The 22,885-nt window shown below is 40.0% G+C and overlaps 2 protein-coding genes across 2 annotated transcripts in view; one reads left to right on the forward strand and one right to left on the reverse strand.

The window, feature by feature from the left end:
* The window catches only part of LOC133267073 (dynein axonemal heavy chain 5-like), a 459,819-nt gene that overhangs the window by 214,957 nt on the left and 221,977 nt on the right, over positions 1-22,885 (forward strand). The gene's annotated exons all lie outside the window — the stretch shown is intronic.
* The window catches only part of TMEFF1 (transmembrane protein with EGF like and two follistatin like domains 1), a 119,815-nt gene that overhangs the window by 38,150 nt on the left and 58,780 nt on the right, over positions 1-22,885 (reverse strand). Inside the window, exons 2-3 of the mRNA XM_061449008.1 lie at positions 10,860-10,969; positions 6,480-6,609 (exon numbers count right to left, since the gene is read on the reverse strand). Of these exons, the coding sequence (XP_061304992.1) occupies positions 6,480-6,609; positions 10,860-10,969 (240 nt within the window). The remainder of the gene's footprint in view (positions 1-6,479; positions 6,610-10,859; positions 10,970-22,885) is intronic.

A 22,885-nucleotide genomic window follows, 5' to 3' on the forward strand; every position in this document is an offset into this window, starting at 1 on the left:
GAGCAGCAGTTTGCTCAGGAACTTGTCACTGTAAAAACATTACACAGGTGTTACATTTCATGAGCCAGGTGTGAAAACAAACATCCGACATCAAGTCTGGCATCCTTTAATACAGCTTGTTCATGCTTATCGTGCCCTACTCTCGGTCTTCCCTGTCAAGATATTTTTACACAAGGAACAACACCATTCAGTACTGAAAACTAAATTGCTTTCTTAGCCTTTTTTCAACTGTTAGAGATTAAAATTTGTTAAACTCAAAAGAGATGAAAGGTACAGAGTGTGTTTTTTTTTAATATTTGGGGGCTTTACCCCCTGGCCCTGAGAGTTACACAAAGGAGCAATAAATAAATCACCTGACTGCAGAAGTACATCCAGAAGAGTAGTCCTCAAAGTAAAGTTAGCTTAAGTCATATAACGACAAAATAGCTCCTCTCAGCTGAGTCAATCACTTCATATAAGGATGCTCTAACAGCATAGTTATGTCATTGACATTAGATTGACTGGATTAGCATCTGATGAGTGACAGCTTGTGGCTGCATCCCCTTTGCATTAGCAGTTCAAGCATCAACAGGACTTTTGCTTCCTCACCACCCTAGGCCAACTAACTCCAACTCAGAGCATTACAGAGCTGGCTAGGGATTTTGCACAGGGATGTGCATCCCACTGGGCAGAGCTCTGCATGTGTCTTCAGTTAGCATGGCAGTAAAAACCAGCCCTTAAAAATGTTCTGAGTCACAAAACTCTCCCATCCTTTCTTGCTCAAAGGAGTTGGAGAGGACGAGATGGCAACTACTGTTAGTGAATTGTTCCCCATCGCTGTTAGCTCAGCTTCTCTGAAAGATGAGAAGAGGAGCAAAGCACACACCTGCTCATCCCACACCTCTCCTTTTATGTCTGCTTTGGTGATGGAGAAGGCAGCTGAAGTTATTTCCATAAATTTGAAAGAAGAAGGAGACCAGACAGAAAGTGGAGTCTTCCTTCGACATATGAGCTCATTGCTCACACTGGAGGAAAAACCAAACCCCTTGTTTGCTCACTTCCCTCCCTGCCTTTTCTTTAAGGAGCTATATTTCTAAGAATAATTCCTTTTAGGGTATGGATGGAAGTGTGAAATTCCATGTTACTGGGTCACTTCACACATTAAAAAATAGTCTCCTGTCACATGGAGTACCAGGAATAGAGAGGTTTTTTTCCTCTGCTTAAATTTTCCTTTCTTTCCTCCTATACTACTGTTCTGTGTCTAATAGACTGAGCTTATCACCTTAGAGAAATGAATGCGAAAACAGAAGGGCTCTTGTTCCATCTATAGTGACCCACTTTACTGACAAAGCAGACAATCTCCGATAAAATGTCACTGTTGAGTCACTGAGGAATATGCCATCTGATGCGGTACTGCTTCATTAAGAAATTTGAAAGAGTAAAATTTACTTATATGAGCTAAGTATATAGGCTTATTTGTAGTGATGGAATTGTGTCATAAGCTGTTCTGGGGGAGAGTAGGCTGACCTACAAACATGCACCACTTCGGCATGTAATTCATAGTAAAAACAAAGGCTAAAATGTCTCAAAGAAGCTTGACCTGTTCCGTGCTTTTATTTCCAGTTCTCACTCTGCTTTCCCTTGTGCATTCAACCCCAAGGTGAGAAATGCCGCTCAGCTCCAGCATGAGGGGCTCCAGTTATACCGTGAGGTGTGTATGTGTGCATATATGAGGTTCAAGGGAGGTTCCATCACAAACAGTACAAGCTGTAACGAGACAGCCAAGTAAATGATGGAAGTGATGCTCAGACCACCTGTTCCTATGGGTCATTGGTGTGATATAGTCCACAGGCAACTCTGTCTCCACTTGGCAGAATGTCACAATAACAGAATAGAACCATTTACGTTTCTCTGAGCTTTCAGGCCTCAAGAAACCATAAGGAAGAGTGTGACCCTCTGTAACACTGAATCATTTTCAACTTTTCACTAGGAGCCTGTGCCTCCCCTCCGAGGCTAGGATCTATGCTAGGACTCTTGTCTCCAAGGTAACTGTTCTAAACTAAGCTGGTGTTCCTGATTTTTCCTAAGCCTTGGCTAGGTTTTCCCAAGCAGCTGCTGGTTAAAAAAGTAGCATTTTTGCAAGCTTACTCGGAGAAGCAGCCTTGCTCTTTTTCAGCCCTTCACCAATTCAGGATTTCCAAAAGTGGTCTCCGTGCACCCAGAGCTGGCAAGAAGATGCTCAAACAAGTGGGGAAGCTGGACAGGGATAACATCACCCCAGCCAGAGGTCAGTAATTAGAGAGTGGATGGCTGACCTCTCTCTTTATTTAAACCACCCTTTTCCAAATAGGCTTATAAAAATAAGCTTATACACAAATGTACAGGCCTCTGCTGCGAGCTGCTTTTATTCATGAGGGAGTTTCTGGATAAAATGGGTAAAGAAGCACTTGGATCAGACACTGCACCTGAATGCTGTAAGCACTAGGCTACAGACAGAATCATTTTTTTTTCCCAGTTCTTTCTTAACAGGAGATATTTCTGCACTGTGGGGCTGCTCCGGTGCCTAGGCAGAAGGCACACTCTCCAAAACCAAAAGAGTCTCATTCAAGAGGGATGGCTTTTAACTCAAACTAGCATGAAAACTGAACCCATCTTTCCCCCCCAAAACACCCAGCTCCAAGCTGCTAAGTAGAAACAGGAGGACAAACAGCCCAGTGACAAATTTTAAGCAAGCAGACCATTCCATGAGCCACTCCTAAGAGAATAATTCCTTAAATCTAATGGAGATACCGTGTTTGTTTCTAGTTCTGCAAAGAGCTTGCTTTTTTGTTTTTACTTTATAAATCCCAGCAGAAAGCAATGAACTGTGCCTTCCAAATATATAGACTATACTGAGAAGCTAAAAATACAATATATCAAATACTACATCATTGTGTGGTTACATTTTCATGTGCATATAATATAAACCTGGCAGCAGTCAAAGTTGTAGCTCTGTGTGCGGGCTAACAGGAACACATATTCTTAGAAATTAGTTGTAAAGGTCTATTTCTTATTTATTAAATCAGTTTAATTTTCTTTAAACTAATAAAAGATGGTAAGTTCACCAACAAATGGAGGCAGAAGAAATCAAGGAACTTGGTAACACTCCTCTTCAATGCTCTGAGCACCCTGCCTGAACTCTCTTCCTGGTTTCTTAAATCTGTTTAGCAAGCCTGTTCAGGATAACTTCTGGTAGAGAATAGTATAACATGAACAAATTTCAGTGTAACATCACCCCTTGTGAACCAACCAAGTCATCAGATCATCAGTAAGACCAATGATGCTATGAGTTTGGCATCTCATTGCCAAATGAGATGTATTGCCATCTCCCCCTACCCTGCTGCATGTCCTTTCTCTGCATTTGGTTGTGGGCTGAACTGCAAACAGGGAACTGAGAAGGGTAAGAAATAAAAAAGAAAAAGGCTGGAACAGTGCTTTGATCTTGTTCACAACATAATCCTACAAAGCAAGGAGGAGAAGCTGTAAAAGGTAGGAAGTACTGTAAGCAAGGACTTCGCTTTGCAGACCTCCTTGTCTCCATCTGGTCATGGACTGGATGATTCCTTTGTGAATACAAAAGGTCAGGTTAGCTGTAGACCAAAATTGTGTGTAGTTTGAATTGTATGTAGATTTCTTTATGCAGTTTCTCTAACGCTGCATTTTACTAATTTTCCATGTTTCTTTGTACATTGCAACATGGGGCTACATGCATAGTCTAAAACCCACAGACCCTCATCACCCATAACTTGTGCCAGGTAAAATTAGGCATAGTAACACGTCTGTAAATGCTGATATTTGATAAAAGAACCCCACAATGTCCCTTCATTGAAAAATGGGCTTTGACAATGTTAAGTTTGGTATGCAGTCCTGAAAATTTCAGCCATACATTCTCTTACAGTTCTCCAAAACACCATTTTTAATGTCAAAATTTGCATTTTGTTCATTCCTAAAGCACCTGTAGTTGAGCCTTTTTTTAACTTTGCCTATTTTAGGGTCTTGCAACTCTGACAGCACTTGGACAAAAGAAATGAATATATAAATACGGTGCTCAATCACCCATGAGCGTAAAAATTTAATCAAAATATTACCTGCCAAGAAATAGGTCTGACTAAATCAATAGAGTCTGTTCCAGGGTTGCTGCTTCAGAAGGCATCAACCTCCAGCAAATGGGAAGTGTTTCACTCTTGTATGCGATTCAGAAGTCTGATGTGCTTCAAATATTACATAGTTGTTACAACACTGTGGGGGAATTTCATCCTATTGTCTCAGAGTGAGACACCACCAGGATGAAGCTTTGCTTTGAAAAACTGAAACTCTGATAGGAAACCAGCAAATCTGTATTTAGCTCCCAATGAGGTCACAGAACAAGGCATTTTCATAGCAAATTTGGAAGTGCTCAGTGAAAATGAATGAGAGCCTTAAGGGATTTTTTAATTTTGGCATTTGATTCTCCATTATACGTGTAGCAGATCAAGGGTACAAATGCTTTGACTCTTCAATGAACCATGACCCTAGGAGGGGCAGGAAGAGCTTCCAGGTGACAAGTTTTATCATCCGATATTCTTAGGCTAAACAGAGAGCACTAGACGCACAGGGAACAGCAGGTACTGTTCTGATACAGCTCTGCTGAACCACCTTAAATTGCATCAGTGCAAATGCAGTTTTCAGGCTGAATCACACCCTCAGTTTCAAAAACATGTTTTCAGTGCTTGCTGGTCAGCTGTGTCTCAGCATGTCTACAACTATTACACTAAGTGCTAAAAATTGTGCTGTTTCCTGGGTTTATGTAGGACTTAAAGAAAAGGAGAGGAAGGTTAAAAAAGAAATCCCAGACTAGCTGAGTAACCTAGGAATTAGCTGCCAGCAACCTGAGGCTGAGAAGAATTGTTTTTTCATTTCAAAAAGTCTTTTTCTTAGTAGGGTGGAATGCATGCAAAAAAATAACACTTTTTTGTTGTTCCCCAAACATTATCCCAGTATTTTATTTAAGTGAGGAAAAGGAACTTCTGAGCTGTGAGTCTGTTTCTTAAAATACTTTCAGCATGAAATTAAAAAAGAAAACAACAAACACATACTCTCAGTTCAAACCTTCATACCCCTTGGCTATTGTTCCAGGAATATGTGAGTGCTCCAAGACTGCGATGCATTTTTGTCCTGTTTCTGCAGCATCTAGAGATAACTTACAGGTGTGAGATTGGGAAAGATTCAGTCATCCGCCTTAGGTATGCTGGAATTATGTGGTTGAGCTGGGCACAAAATACAGGTTTCACTCAGTATTAGGACCAACAGTATTAGGATTGTTTTGGAGCTTAGTAAACAACTCCTAATCTCAGCATAGGTCTGTGCTGCAGTCAAAGGCATTAGAGCAGCAAGCTTAAAAGAGCCATGTAGCATTTAAATGAGGTAGCTCTGAGACTGGCAGCAGCAAGGACTTGGCCTAGGTACACTGCCCATATACTTACCCTCATTTCCATGTAGGATGTTGCAGCTATTGGTGAGCTCCAGGCTCCTACTTCTAAATCATCAGCAATATCTAGACTAGCCAACATAAAGGCAGCTAGCAGTGTACACCTGACCCATGGTCATGCTTTTGGCTGCCATATAGATGTAACCTTGCCTATGTTAATCCAAGTAACTATTGTGTATCAAAAGATGAGGGATTTCCCACAATTTATTTTTTGTGTGTGTTATTTATGTACCAAAGAATGCAATTGTTGATGCTATTGAGTCATTTAATTCTGAGAAAGCTAGCCGTGTGTCTCGTCTTGCCAGCTTTGAATCTGTCCAGAAGTCCAGAAGACATCTGGTGGCTAACGTTCCTGTGTCCAAGTGCATGTTGCAATATTCGAAACAGTGAAAACTTCTCCCATGTATTTTAAGTGTGTGGAAAATCTGTGTTTTAAGTGTGTGGAAAGACAGAAAATGCCAGTCCATTAGAAATAAGAGGTACAATGAATTTGTAACAGTTACGCATCCTTTCAGAGTAATGACCTAAAGTGAAATTAGTCAAAGATGGTGCCTTGGATACAGGTCGAGTGGCAGCCAGGACTGTCAGTGCCACTTGCTGATTGTCACACTAATTCTCTATGTCCAAAAAATGAGTCCTAAAAAAATGACTAATTTGGAGTCTGCTCCAAATTTGTAAGCCTTTTGATGAATATCAAGGCTCCTCTATACATACAACAGAAGCATTCACTAACTATTTTCTCAGATAAAGTATTTCTACTTTTACTATTTGTTTATTAACCTGTTAGCATATCAGAAGATATATCAGATTTCTTCTCTATAGAAACATTCCACTGCTAAAGAGGATTGCTAAAAGGAAAGAAAAAGAGGAACATTTCCACAATATTTCATTCTATGAAAAGCGTGAACATTAAAATCTCTGGAATTAAGGGCAAAACTAAAGAGCTAACCATATAACTTTGTTCATTAGTGACACAAAGTGATGTTTTACATACCAGAATAACAAGGTCCTCTTGATACCACTGTTATCTCTTTCTGATGCTTGCAAGCAGCTCTCCTGAGGAAGCACTGATTTTGGTAAGTGTCTCCATTTGATCCACAAACAGGAATATAGTTTGTGTGACACTGAAAAAGAAAGTATAAAGTAACTAAGTCATAAAAAATCATGAGGTTAATCTCAACTGCATATTAACATACAGGAAGATAGTTGTGTAAATATGAATTATTAGCAGCAACTTATAACCCTGTTCACTAAAGAAAGACTTGAAATATATTAGTTTCTCAATATTATTGTATTCCTTTCGGATCACTGAAATAATAGTCCAACTCCATAAGGGCTGAACATAAGAATTCGGTAGAAAAGATTAAAAGAACAAAATAACTATGGTGGGACTTGGTACTGTCTAGAGGGAATATGACAGGCATCTAGAAGTATTTGAAGGATAAACACTGAGGACAGACAAAATTTCTTCAAGATAATACAAGAATGTATGACTGGGTACAAGGGACTGAAACTGAGCAAAGGAAAATTTAAGGTGAACAGTGCTTAAGGGGAGATTTGCTGATCTTTTTGGCCACGGAATGATCTTTCAAGAGAGATAGAAATTAATCACCATCCCCATTAACTTAATGAGTGTCATGAGTCTGTTTTACTTGGTCAACAATTATAATTATGCTTTTGTATTACTATACTGAAAAAATCAAGCTCAAAGTCAGTAGCACTGGTGCACTTTGTAAGAAGAAAGGAAGAAGAGAATATTTATCATTCAAAATGGCTTTGGTAGGAGCAGCCTGTATTTTGCTATTTTCTTGCATTCTAAGAAAGATGGATTATATACCTCTTGTACATATAATGTGCATTAAAATGCTAGGAAACACAGTGAGACCACTAATCTGCCTAACGCCTGCAAGTGCTGCAACACTCCCTACTGAGCTGGAATTCCAAACCCCACTTCACTGCACAGAAAAAGAGACATTGCCCTGTTTGGGTCTGCAATGGTAACTGTAATTCCAGACATCTTTTCCATCTTCAAAGCCCCAAGGCAACAGGAAGCAATGAGCAAACATACAGACTAGCCACCAAATTTCTTAATCATACAAAGTGTATGATTAAACTGGTACAATTCAACCAGTGAGAGTTCACACAGGAACAGCAACATTAGTTAAGTTAAACTGCCCCCAAAAGGGCACGAGTTTCTTCTCCAAATTCTAAATGACAGTCTCTGCCACAACAGTTTCTTTATGCTTTGGCATACACAAACCTCAAAATACTCAATCTTTAAAACATAATTTTGAAGGGAATTATCCTCCCTCCTTTGTCATCCTGCTATAGATGACCAACTGACAATGAACTAAGTATGCATGGACAGAAATAAGTCATGCTGCCAGGTCTGAATATTATTTCTAACAGCGTTGTAATACTTTCCCATAGTAAGTAGCTCTCAAACATCCAACCACAGCCATCAGTCCTGTCACATCTCATTCTGAACAGTCACTTCAAGGGAATAATTAAACAGGCAACTCTTGAGGGGTACTGTACTTTTTGATACATAATTCTTTATTCAATCTTAAAGTTGCTGTGTGATGCTTTATAATTTCAGGTTTCTGTCCTGAAGATAGAAAATGAGAGGCAAAGTGATTTTTTTTTTACAGTTTGATAAGCCTTTAGCAATTTGGTACAGGACAGCCAAAAGTACCCATGCAAACATCCTTTAGGAGTAGAGTTGTTTTCTTCTGAGGAAATCCTCTAATAGCTTGAATGACCAAGAGGAAAAGAATCTCTTCATGGATGGGATCTGCTTTCCATAGTGTACCATGGGAAAATCCATCCAAGCTCCTTCATTGCAGGATGCCCAGCATCTGAAGAGATGTAAGGTTTACTCACTATGTTCCTTTTTCTATCCTGTCTTATTAAAGCAGTTATCTTATTAACCCATTTGCTGTTGAGCCTTTTTTATTGAGATCAAAAGAGCCCCATGACAGCTCTTTCTCACCTCACCTTCACCCACCAGCCCATAACACACTCACTAGGTGTTGATCAGTTTTAATTTAGGTTTTAATTGAACATCATTCAAAATATAGCAAAAGATCTTTCCAAAAGCTTGGTAAATGTGTGTTACCCCCCACCTCCTAGTCAGGCCTCCTGTCTAGGCCTGAAGGAAGTCAGGATGCCATCAAGGTCACTGCAAGCAGAGCATAACTGAACCCTTCAGCACTTCTCCTGCCATCTAATGTGTAAATCTGATTCTGGGGAGCCAAACTTTGGTATCTGACTTTATGACTTGGCAAGAGAAAGCCTACACGGTGTTCAGAAAGGTTGAGGCCTGCAGAGCTCTTGCTGACACAACATTATAGCTGTTCCAATGATAACACTGAAATTTGGCAGCCACTCATCTCCAAGGGGGATCCTAGGAGGGAAAACTAACACTCATTAATTTTAGAAGACCAAACAGTGGAGAAATGATGCCAGGCCAGAAGTGGGAGCAGATAAGGATGAAGAAGAAGGAGAGGAGGTGCCTGGAAAGAGGATGGAATCGATACGCATTTTTGTGAGGAATAGGAAACACACTTCAGGGAGAGCAGGCTGATATCCCCACCTCTTCCTTTCATCACATGTTCAGATGAACCACTGTACACAAATGTGTCTGATTCCTTTCCAAAGCATTGTAATGTCAGAAAAATAAATAGCTAGCTATCAGATAGTCTCACACACAGAGAACCTAACAGTTTGGACTGGGTGTTTCTTGCCTGGGACATTTTGGTGCTGCTAGTTGCAGACAAATAATTGAGGTTGAGAGGTATAGGAAGAATTTAACCTGCAATTTCTGAAAAATACAATACCTTCTCCTCATCCTTAGACTTTCCTAAGAGTATTGGATAAATTTTCCAAGAAATACAAATAAACTCATATGCAGCCTAAAAATAAATGGTTTTAAAAATGGGCTCTTCGAGACAAAGTATCGGCTTATCACATGGGTTAGTTCTTTCTGAATTTTCATGACCTCAATATTAGGAAGTTGTATAATTTACCACCTGCAGAAAATAAATAAATGAAACCTTTGCTTAGCCTAGGGTTTCGTTTCTATTTCTTGTTTTTTTAATCATTACTGTATTTTAGTCTCATCATCTTTCATGAATAAAAATTACAGAGAGGGGTGATGGATAAATCTCTTGCATGAACGTTTTCTCCCTTTAAAAGGCAGTCAGATCTCATTGTTCTGGGATCTAAGCTGCAGAATGCCCCAGCGTAGGTACCCACCTGAACAACACAACATCAAAAGCCAGCTCTGAAACACTGGAACCCAAAACCAGTGTAAGATCACATATGCACTGTTGCTATTCTGGTTCCCCTTGATTTATTATTTATTGGAAACAGAACACACGATTATTTTTAAAACACTGAACGATAGCCCACGCCAGGGTTGGCTGATAACACTGCCACCTCTTCCAGTTTTACCAACAGTCTCGTAATACTTGACACATTTGTCCTGACTATACATTGTAAACAGAAAGAACCTCAAAGAAGAAAGTATTCTCTTTTCTGTAAAAAGTCAGGGGCGGGTGGAGAGGAAGGATTGCCATGACCGTCATAAAAACTGTAAACTGGAGGCTCAGAAACCAGCAAAGCAAACTGAGCTTGCTATTTACCACGTTTTAAAAGTTATGGGGATGTTTTTATCAAATTTCTGCACTTTTTTATATTCCTGAGTGGGACTAAATCACTGTTTTCATTCATAAACCTTATGATCACTGGCGCTCCTGTTATTATCTGATTTTCAAAGTGCTTAAGATTTTCCTGGGTCTTATATACCACATTTAGCCACCAGCAGGGCAGGAAGAGTCATCCACATACTATGTATGGAAGGTAAGTAATCCATAATAAGTACCGCATTTAAATTACAAAGCTCCATCCTGTGTGTGTGACAATGCTTGGCCACTCTGCTTCAGGTCGCCTTCCCTCCCATCTCAGGTCTTGGGGCAAGATGAGACAAAGTGAGGGGGCAGAGGTGGTTGTTACCTAGCACTTCCCACCTCTGCTCATAGCACCCAGCACGTGGTGGCCCTCTGTTCTTCCTCATGTTGCTCTGTGCTGCTGCCTGCCTGACTTACCAAAACCATGCAGGGAGCTAACATGGCACTATACTCTTCACTCGCTCCCCGAGCAGACCCTGGTGAAGGTCAGTCATATACCATCCCAATCAGTGCCATTAAAGAGGGAGCTTATGGTTAGACTATATAAGCCTGTTGAGGAGCAAAGTTTTTACCAAATTTCTACCAATTTTTTTCCAATTTTTTCTATCAAGTTTCTACCAAATACTTCAATACACCTGAAAGATTGGCCAAAAACGGCAAACAAAAAGGTGAGCAGCCCTTACCTGGAACTGACACGCACATTTCAAGCCGTCGCCCTCTTCCTTGCACACTCCTCCGTATTTACATGACGATTCATCACACACTCTTACATCAGATTCCCTTACATTTAACTCTGCAATAAAAAAAATAGAAAAAGGAGACAGAAAAGAAATTGTAAGATCAGTAATTATGGGACTTCCTTGTCCTCAAACCCACTGAGCCCCACCACTGCCTTACCCCATTCAGAAATTAAAGGAAAAATGCCAAAGCTGGCCTTGCCCACATTGCTATCCTTCAGACTAACAATAAACCAAAGTATGTTAAAACTGTTATAATTTGCTTGCACTGTAGGAGCCAGACTAATGAACCAGAGTCCTCTGCTTTAGCTGCTGCATAAAAACATGGAGCACAAATGCAGCTCCTGCCTCAGTAAGCATACAGCAGAGGTACAGATGGCAAGATGGAAACCAAGGGCTCTACACAGCTCCAGCACAAAGGTTGCTTACATGGCTTTAAGCTCTTTTGGCCATCACAGCCAAGGGCAGTTTTAAAGCAGGATAAGGACATTCTTTTGAAATAACTATTTGATTTGAAATATATATAGGAGAGAGAGACCAAAAGAAGGCACTGCTGGGATAATGGAAGCTATCAGTGTTAGCCTAAACGTGACCTTGGCAGGCTGTGTGGGAACAGTGCTGTTACTATCGATTGCAATAAAAAGGTGAAAATCACACCAAGGGCTCTAGAAAAATCCCCTGCCGTTGTTTAAGGCTCCACTGATATCAGAGGACATCATTCAAAGCTGTCTGCGCTTCGGCTCCAGTCAGAAACCTCCAAGACTCTATGGCAATATGACCCACTAAAGAGATTCATTGACAGTGGTGTGATTTAAAATAATGTCTGTGACTTTAAATAAACAAGCCCTATGCAGAAAACTGGCTTAAAGGAAGCACTGAATACCAACCATTCAGAAACGGGGAAAGGTAGGTCAAAGGCAGAAGAAAATAATGATCACTGCCACTTACAGTCTTAAATAGTCAGTCACCCTCCTGCACACAGCAGTGCCAGCACTTGGGTATGTCAGTGACAGACACCCTGGAAAACTCTTCGTGTGGGTTTATGTAACATTATATACCCACAACCATCGTTTATATAAATAAGTATATAATTATATAATTATTTCTGCAATAAATTCTTCTAGGTGTCATATGCTTCTATATTTAATATAGTGTGGTTACTCTTTTTTTGATAGCACTGAAGTTACAGGATTAAAGCACTAAAGTTACAGGATTAATCCACATATTTTGTCAACTGTGAGAAAAAATGAAGAAAATACTGATTTTCTTCTTTCCCCCATACATTTATCATTCCTGAAGGCATAAATGAGGAGGGTAATCTGTGTAACACCACGCAGTTAGGTACCCTGGTTGCCATCACAACCCTGTGCACGTGTTCTCTAATGTTATTCTTAATGTCGCCATTTATCAAGCGTGACTGCTGCTTTGTAGTGACCAAGTTAATGTGACAGAACATCACTGCTTTTCAATTTCGTGTGTTCATAACTTGCTCCTGAAGGAAATGTGCCTTTCTTTCTTCTCGCGAAGAACTGTTCCATGAAAATGAACAAACTCTCAAGATTAATTAAGGAAAAAATGATTGTCATAGCTGAAAGGGGGATCCACCTTTAGGTGATAATGCATCTGAGAAAAAGCAATTTATGAAAGGGAGTAACCAGACAAGACAAATTACAGTGTGAATAGCTTTCAAAATTCTGTTTTCTTCAGCTCAGGAAACTAAAGCGATGAAGGTCCCAGCAGAGCTCACTGCACTCAGCATCCTACCCTACCTCACCCCCAGCCAGCAGAAGAAACCCCCTGGCAGCCGCAACTGATGCTTGAAATCCTGATGGTCCACACAATGTCCAGCTGCCCAAGCGGTGTTACACAGACTTCCCCCAACCTCTGTGTCCCCCAGTTTGAAGAGGACCATCCCGGAAGGAGCCTCTTCACCAGAACAAGGGACCTTACTTTTCTGCATGGGAGGGGAAGGATGCAGGGGAAAGTCAGAAATGAAGCCCAGTTAGCAGTTCAGCATCAAGGCTGAACCAGAGATGTGCTTGTTCTTAACTTACCTACTGTTCTGACTGCAAAAGCCAGTAGGAAAGGGAAACATTTCAGAGCAAAACTGTAACAGGAGATATGAAGGTAGGTGTGGGGAATCAGACTTTGTGATCCCTCTTGCCTCAAGAAAACAAAACTTCGTTTAAAAGAAAAGAAATGCACAAGAGGAATTAAGATGACAGAAAGCACACCACTTTAATGGCTACTCAGTTTTAGGAGTGGATTGTTTTTCTTGGCACATAAATGATAAATACTGATTATAAGCTTTTTTGCATGAGATGAATGCTAAGCAGGGAAAGATCATTCAGAAAGCAGAAGCCAACGTGATTTTCAAAGCTGTACAAAAGACAAGATACCCTGGTGACTGGCACTTGAACGCGACTGATGAACTTTATTCTATGACAGGATGTCACCTAATCCCCACTTCTATTCAGTAGCAAATTTCAGCAGCTGTGAAACCAAGCCCCTGACATGCACATGATTACATTGATGGAATCACAAGTACCAGGGGGTGTGGTGGCCATAATGACTTCCACATCTATGGCATTTGGTTCAAAAATGAATAGATGAAGATGGATGATAATAGAGAGATGTGGAGAGGAACCATGAAGACAGCATGTCTGCAAGATGCTCTCTCTTCAGTGGATTCCCCATAGAGAGAGAATTATTTCTGCAATTATTTCCAGAAGAACGGAATCATTATCATCACACGTGAGAACAGACCTATGAAAGGAGTAAGAACATGTAGCAAGTGATTTAGGGTAATTTCTTACATGTTTCTTTAATGCCTATCACAACTCACTTCCCAGACTTTCAGCAGGTATGAGTAAGAGAAAGCCTCAGTGCGATTCATTACCTACAGCGAGAAAATGGTAAGTAGTAATCCATCAAATCCCAGGAGAAAATATAATTAGTGCAATTAAATCAGGCTTCCAAATTTATGATAAAATTAATCTCCTAAGACCTGAAATGAGGTATTAAAAATGATTTGCTACTATCTGTTCAGCCAATACACTTCCTGGGGGTGTGAGGGCTGACCAGCACAGAGCACCTTGCAGGAATCTGGCTGCAAAGAAAGACTCACATCAAGGTCTTTTGGAATTCTTTTTTCCTCTTTTGACATTAATTCACCTTCTGATCATTTGATTCATCACTAAAAATGTGAAAAACTTTCTCCGTTTTAAATCCTTTCAGAGACTTTGAAGTACAGCTCAATACAAGTAGCTGGAGATTGGCTTTTTGCCTGTGACCTGAAAATGCATTGCTCTGAGGCATGAACCTCTCGTTACAAGCTAAATTACATGTGTCTAAATGCTGAACCTGAAAATGAAATCAAATTTGTAGGTTTAAGTACATCAAACGTGTTGCTTCCATCTGGATACCTGGAGAATAAAATAAAATCTAAGATGGGCAAACCTGGTAACTCTGTAAGCAATTATTTTTTTTCAAAATTGATGTTTTTCCTGGGTTTGGCAATAGCACATAGTAATGATGGATGGATATAAGGAATCAAAAACTACCTTTCCCATGTGGAATTGAGTGGGTAGGTTTAGTAGCAGTGCTGCCAGCTTTTCCCCTCTTGAATATTTCATCTGTGTCTGGGAAAACACTCTGCCTGCCTGCCTGTTTCCTGTGGGTAGGACCACAACCAGGGAAGATGCAGCACCCCTCACCAGCTTTTCCTCTTGAAAAAGTGTGAGGCACCTCACTGCTGCTTTTCTGTCCTCCAAACACTTTGGGTTTTGTGAATTCAAGCTTCAAACTGGGAGGTATAACCTCTCATGGAGGTCACATACAGACACACATACAGACCTGGGAAAGTTCATAAAGGGTCTGTACTCTAGAGGCTAAAAGTACTCCCAGAATTGTAAGAACAACTGAAGTGGGTCAACACTGGCTTCGGAAAGGGCTCAGAAGAGAAATTATGTTATGTGAGGGTATGTTAGAGCCCACAGAATATACTGGAAATAGTGGCATTATGACTAGGTGAGTTCTCAGGACCACAGAAGAGAGTAAAAATCTAATGAGGAGAAAACCATTAACCTACATGATTCTGGGAATCAGCCTTATGACTCTGGACTGGCTTTGGTGAATCACTGGCTTTTCTGGTTTTGGCAAATTACTAAGGAACATAATGAGGAAAAAAAAACTTTAATAAAAATTGTTCCCTTGGGGATTATAAAGCTGAGGTGCTCACATGACAAGCACAGTAATAACTCTGCCTTAAACTAACTCTTGAATAAAACATCACTTGTCAGTCACACCCTTTGCCCCACATCAAAGATGATGATACTCAGAGACTGCAGGATGATAGCCAGCCTGTCACCCAGCTGTTCCAAAGTACAGCCTGCCCACTTGAAACATAAAGGTGAGCTGAGTGGCCTCACAGCTGAAGAAAATCACTGCTTCAAAGATTCTCCCTAGGGGCACCTTGGATGCCCCTGGGATAAATGGACATGGAACTGTTGGAACAAGTCCAGAGGAGAGCCATGAGGATGATCAAGAGACTGGAGCACCTCCCGTATGAAGATAGGCTGAGGAAGTTGGGTCTGTTCAGCCTGGAGAAGAGAAGGCTGCGTGGAGACCTCATAGCAGCCTTCCAGTATCTGAAGGGGGGGTATAGGGATGCTGGGGAGGGACTCTTCTTTAGGGACTGTAGTGATAGGACAAGGGGTAACGGGTTAAAACTTAAACAGGGGAAGTTCAGATTGGATATAAGGAAAAAGTTCTTTACTGTAAGGGTGGTGAGGCAGTGGAATGGGTTGCCCATGGAAGCTGTGAATGCTCCATCCCTGGCAGTGTTCAAGGCCATGTTGGACAGAGCCTTGGGTGACATGGTTTAGTGTGAGGCGTCCCTGCCCATGGCAGGGGGTTGGAACTAGATGATCTTAAGGTCCTTTCCAACCTTAACTATTCTATGATTGTACAATTCTAAATCTGCTAACCTCCAGGTCCCAGCTCAGAACAAAACAGCACAGCTCTCCTGGTGACTTTACCAAGTCCCATGCAGATATACAAGGATCCCAACTGGTACTAGCTTAAGTCACTTTAGATTTCCATCGCCCACAGTGACTTTGATATTGGTTCAGACACATAGGTCACATGTACACATCTATACATCAACATTTACATCTAGGTGTCTTAATTTACAACCTCAGCCCTGTCTCATTAGTCTTTCAAAGTGCACCCAGTACAGCCATTCTTGCAGTAAGTCATACAAATGCTTACAGAGCTGTTACACACAGGTGGACAGGAGGCATAATTTTGGGAGTTCCCATATGTGATCTCATTCTTACACTGTCAATACGTGTTTGAAGTGCAGCACCAGAAGTTACTCCCTATTTCAGCCACTGGGTGCAAATCTCATAGATAGAATGCAAGTTACAGCCATGTACAACAGAACTTTATTTATTTTATTGCAGGTCTTCAGCTCCCCACTGGTTCCTCCTTCAGCTGCTATACCAGTTTCCCTCCTTAGCTTTCTTTACAGCTGATCCACTACCCTTTCTCTGCCCCCTTCAAAATGTCAGAGCAACATACAAGAAACATGTTTCTGCTTTGAAGACTGAATTAAGAAGTGCAAAGGGAAAATAATCTTTGAAGTAAGTGGGTCCATTTGCAAAGCTGCTGAGAAGGAAGGACTAAGCCTCATCAGACTCTGAAAAGCAGTGTTCCCCTTAATGGAATTATGCTACCCCAACAGTGAGATTAGCTAAGAATAGCTTTTTTTCTGGAGACTTTGTGGCTTCTTCCAAGGCAGTGAAACCATATGTTGGTCTTCTGGCTCATACAGTAGAAATGTGAAACAGAGGCACAAACTCAAGGACATGCACAAGTCTTGCTACTTTGCAGGAGATGGGAAGAAAAAATTGTTTGTATGGTGGACACAACAGGATGTTTTCATCTTCCACCAGCTTCAGTGTGCCACATCCACCAGTGCAAAGCTACATCTCTTACCGTAATCTCTGTGATCTGTTTCTGTAGCAAAAAGCAACACTGGGAGCCAAATGCACTGAACGGATGCCAAGGACTGAAGGTGAGGTACTGTGTGCCAAGTACGGAAAGTTCCACCTGCTTTGTGCCTGTGTGGTGAAGATGGTTTATTTTAAAACAAGCCAGCAGGTACTGCTCAGATGTGCACATGTACACAAAGAGTTCTGAAGGAAAGGAACCCACCAGGCTTTCCACTGACTTCTTTGACACCTGCCCCTGATGTCCTTTAAATAAAGCACCTAGCATTTACTCCTGCTTTTTCTTCATCTCCTCTTCATAAAGTGTTTCACTGAAATATAACCCTTCCTAGCAGAAAGTGATTAAGCGGCCACTGCTACCAGTCCCTTGGTCAAGGAGGAACCCTGGCTTTAGCACTGCAACCAAAGGAGTGAGTGCTGTTCCTCGCTTCATCAGTTAGAGCACAAAGGATGCTTGGGTGTTGGAACCAGGTGATCTTAAGGTTCCTTTCCAACTCCAACTATTCTACGATTCTATGATTCTATGTCCTAAAACATGGTGCCTTCAGAACCACAACCTTCCAAAACAAGGACAATACTGACAAAACCTGAAAATGTTACTGACTTGGCAATTAATCAGGGATCTCTACATTAGGTTATCCATATAATTCCACTGTCCCCACCTGTTTCAGCAGTTGTGGACTACAAAAGTCATGATAATTTGCATTGCAGAGCTTATATCTGTTGAATTTCTTCTCAGAAATCGTCTGAGATTTGGAGGAGGAAAAAGAGAGCAGATAAGCCCCTCAGACAAAATTAGTAATTACTTGTCCAAATAAAAAATACTTGCTTGTGCCAGATGAGTCAAAGCAAGACAGAACGGATCATACTATCTTGTTCATAGGAAAATGTATATTTTTCAGGAAAAAAAACAGACAATCAGACAAACTATTAGGAAGTAATTTGGGGGTAAGGAGGATGCCATTCAGACACTGCATACCCCCTTTGAAGATGGCTGTTGTCACTGATTTGAGGTGATCTTTTAGCAAGAACTAACCTATAAGAAATTAAGATTGTGGAGAATGAAAAGTGAATGAGGCAAAAAAGCTGTTTAAAAAAAAAACAGAGAAAAAGAGGAAAATGAAAATGCATGATAACACTAGGTAATCTAAGAGAAATTAAGTTTTAAATAATGGGACCAGTTGAAATTCATTTAAATGCCTTTTCTGTGATATGATATCATTTTCTTTCACAGTTGCATTTAGAAGAAAATAATTCATTGGAACTTCTAGAGGTTATATGAAAAACAAACAAACAAAAAAAAACAACCCAACAAATTACCCTAAAACCAAATAGACACCTGTGGTCTAATGGAATTAAGATAGTCCCAGACATTGTTTTTAACAGGTCAGTTAATGGATGCCTTGGGTGGCTGGTGGCAAATCTGCTGTTTTCAAAACAATTGTAAACAGTATTTTAAAGGGCCAGTAAAAACGTGTTTTGTTGTGCCTTAATGCCATATTTAAGACTCAACTGTGCAGAAAAAGAAAGCTGTTCTTTGGCTCTTGAGAATGCTATGTGAGAGAATAAAGCCTGAAATATTTCCTTAAAACTACTTTTACAAAACCGCGTTAACATTTGATTGCTTAAGTGCCATCCAATTTACTTAGGATGATTATACTTTTACATTTCTAGTCACTATAGTCTCCTTTTAAAACAGAGAAAACCAGAATGCAGGCGTGCTGCTAAAGTAATTAGTATTCTTGCACACAATAGGAAACCACAGCAAATTTTAACAACTAGCACTCACACAGCAAGGTAACAAGATTGGCTTTGAACCTGAAAGTCTCCCACACTGCAGTTATTCACATTACCAGTGTGTCTCAGACTAACTCTATTCGGTGTGAAAAAAGTAAGGAAAGTGTCATAGTGATGAGTGTTTCGATGACAGCTTTGTCAAAATATTGGATTCATTCTATGGTGCATTTCTGTTTCCATCACAAAAAATAAAAAAGTATTTGTAGAGAAAGTTGAGGCACTTTTTGGTTACACTAAAAGCTTTGATAATATTTCAGAAATTACATATAATCTGAAGGTGAATATTTCAGTAAATGGTACAAACCGACTACCTGTGCAATTGGTTGGAGATGGGGAAAGATGAAGTGAGAACTTCAAATGATTTTCTCTCACACAAACACTTTTTTTATCAAGGTTAAGTGGCCCAGCAATCTGGTCTTCAGCACACAGATCTGGTGTGCTCTTGTAGCAGCAACCCAGGACACTGACTTCAAAACTCGTTTCCAAAGCAGAATCTGTCTCATGACAAAAAAACTACTGAATGAGATTATGCAAGGATGTTGTAAGGAAGTTAGTATGTCGCTGCATATTTTTACATAAAATTAAAATAAAATATTAGAAAAGAAACAAGCTCATATAGCACATTCTTAGCAAGATTGATTATAACATGTATTATCAATCTTTAGTTCCTAAGGAAACCAAGGCTATGCAAGAGCAGCAACTCTGTAAATGTGTCTCCATTGGTTTCTTCCAATAACTTTTGCACTCACTGGGCAATTCCAGCCAAATCTGAAAACTGTAGATGCCTGGGACAATGAGCTTCCTATAAATTCATGAAAAAATCAGGGGCTGCTTGGAAAAGGGGTCTAACATTATACTAACTGAAGGAGTTGAGGGAGTGTACGTCAGGACAAGGTTCAGGTGTGAAATCACACATGCAATGTGGTTTCCTTTCACAAACACATGCAAATAAGTGGTCATTTGCTGTTTTCCACTCATGGCACTGTTATGGTCTTTGCATATTGAGACCTGGAAATTTAGACTTGGATTATTTAAATGCTTCCAAACGCATAGATCTTTTAGCATACTGGATAACTGCTGCTGCTGAATACTTATGCCTATACAAATGGATGCATTCAGGTAGGATAACTTTAAAAATAGTGCTTATACTTTGCCAGCCCAAGAGTCCATAGTGGGACTCCTATACAGTTTTTCCTTTGCATAAATTATACTGTTAATTCCTGACAGTTGTGTGGTATGTGCAATTACAGTCAATGGGAAAATGTTATTTGTCCTTGTTCCCTTAAGGCCTACTTGCTCTGTCTCCCACTCTGAGGAGTAGATAGTCATATATCCAAAACATTTCTAAGTGACTTGCTAAGGGTGTTATATCTCTCCTCTCCCTGCCCCCAAAACGGGGAGTTTCACTTGCTTTCTAGCATCATTGCCTGTGTAAGAACAAAGCAGGCAAGCATTCTGCTCCCATGGAAGCTGTAGCTTGGCCTAATGAATCTTCATCCTGAAGAAATCTTTTGTATGCCAATTACAAACCAAGGTGAACTGTTTATTCCTGTTCATAAAATAAATCTGATAATAATTTCCCTAAGCCTGTGGAGGAATGACAAGCTCTTCAAACACTCCAAAAGAAAAGAGTTCACATTTGTACTTCTGAAGAACCTGAAGGTGGAAGCAAAGTAAAACGATGGTAAAAACCAACACTGAAGCAACTAACTAGCTTCCATAAACATTGCAGGGAATTTCTTCTTTGATCTGTAGGTGACACACATAACTCAAGTTGACTCTAAATGGTAAAATAATAATGGTCAAATTCCTATCCCATTCCTTGCAGAAAACTTGAAGGCATTGCTTTAGTCTACGGACCAGCTTGCCAGATTACGGGAAAAGAAGTTCCATGCTTTATCCAGGCTCCAGAATTACAGTATTTGGTTACAGGTGGGGGATGGATGGCTAATAGATCTATCATCTCCTCGTGGTGCTAAAAGCCCAGCTCCTTCTATTGTCTGCTCGTTACCTACAGCAGAAGAAAAAGAAGCCCTGATGCGAACAGCGCTCTGAGGCAATGCAGGCTTTCTATAACCATTCAGTCATCTCTCCTCCCTGACCACTGTGTTAAGACCTCTGTTCTGTGGTCAGAAAAAGGAGCATTCACCTCTGTGAGGAGTAGTAAGGGAAGCAGCAAAAGGCCCCAGTCATGAGGTTTTTGTCATTGTTAAAACAAGAGATGAAGTCAGCAGAAGCATAACCACATCAGAAGTGTGTCCATTTACCACAAAGCCTGTATGTTTTCTCCAGTCTTAAGGTCAAGTCAACACATGCTTGACCTCAGCACTCTGAAAGTCCTAACATGAAGAGAAACTCAGGCTCTGTACTTGGATTTACACTTTCTTCAAAGGAAGGTTACAAAAGTTTTTTGGGTTCTTGCTGTTTGTTTTACTCCATTTAAAAGCCATCTGGGGGGGGACTGCAAAATCAAAGCCAACTGCAAATGCTACATTAACCTCACCACTTTCTCTTTTCCTTGTGATTTCAGTGTCAGAGAGTGCAGCTGAGTCTTGATTCTTTAAAGTTCCACAGGCAACTGTGTTCATAGATATGGAACAGCTTCCCAGGTTATCAACTAATACACAGAGTTGGGTTGCCCTTCTGGGAGCCATTTTCTTCTGACTTATTTCAAAAGCTTTAAAATAAATTCAAAAAGGATTTTTTTTTTTTTTTTAATGAAAAGTCTCCCAAGGATCATGGAAAACACAGGAGAAAACTGCTACGTTTTCACAGACCTTTGGGAATAAACCAACACAATACCTACACAGATTATATAGCACAACTCAGGTTATTACACACACTCTGTATATTATGCAGATTATAAATGATAAGCAAAAATGTTATGTTTCATTGAAAAAAAAAAGTATAAATATTTAAAAAATGCAAAATAAATATATATACATGCATTCCAAACTTAGCATTTTCAACAATAATATTTTCTGTGCTCAGTATTGTCTCTTTTGTGGCTCCCCTTCAACTTTACTATTTACCCCAACATTTTTCCTTTAGACTTAAAAGTACGGAAGAAAAAGAAAGCTATTTGGAATGCAAAGTTCCTTTCATTGCTCAGCTACAAAACCAAGAAAAGCAGGCTGCTTTTGGTGAATTTTCTAGAAAACTAATATTTTCTACAAAATGGTTTTCAGCGAGGAGCACCTGTATTTGAAATGGTGTTTTGCCATTCATACATAATCTGAGGCTCTGATCCTATAAATGCTTGGGCAGAGACTTAACCTTGAGCATCTGTGAGATAAAATAAACCAATTTGAACAGATCATGTGTAAGATTAAGAACGCCTTTAAGTGCTTTTAGGATCAAGGACACAAGCAATTTTTTGAGGACTCGATTTTTATGCAAATAATAATTAAGTTGACGGCCTTCCATTGATTGGAGACAAATGTGTAGAATTACAGTGTAGAGAAATATTTTAAGGTACCGTTTATTCCTCAGATTTGAAACTTTTCCTTAAAAGCATCAGAAAATATCTGACAAAAAGTTGTCAGATTGTGTATTAATCTCCTCTTAATTGTTCACTCTCCAAGGGGAAAATGCTGCTGTCTGCAAGATGATTTGATAGCAGAAAGATAAAATGTGTCCTCTAAATAGCTCAGATTTTAAACATTACTCATATCTTCCATTATCATTACAGCTATGTGAAATATTGTAATACCTAGAGGCTGTAGTGAAGATCAAATCCCCCTTCTGAAAGACTCAGATGAAAGCCAGTCCATTATTTACAGCATAAGCAGAGAAGTCATACCAACTGTGATAAAAATTAGGTATTATTGTCTCCATTTTCAGCCGATGAGGAAGAAAAGTATGTAGAAATAAAATGATTTATCCAAGGATACAACACAAGGCCAAGGCAAAATGCCACAACAGAACTTGTCCCAGTCCCATTGTTTTGCTACAAGGTTATCTTTCCTCACTCTCATCACCTTCCTTTTAACAGAAATATCTTCAATACCACACCTAGAAAAATCATTATGATCACCAAAAATAGAGCAGATACAAAAGATTTAGGGAGTACATGTCGGTCACTTTAAAAAGAGAGAAAAATGAATACTAATTGGTGCAGGCTACTAATGCTAACTAAAGAGCTATGTTGATCTATTAATG

This window comes from Pezoporus flaviventris, unplaced genomic scaffold (assembly GCF_033815535.1).
Source record: "Pezoporus flaviventris isolate CSIRO_AGI_PZ_B2104156 unplaced genomic scaffold, CSIRO_AGI_Pfla_v1 ptg000007l, whole genome shotgun sequence".
NCBI classification, from domain to species: Eukaryota; Metazoa; Chordata; class Aves; order Psittaciformes; family Psittacidae; genus Pezoporus; species Pezoporus flaviventris.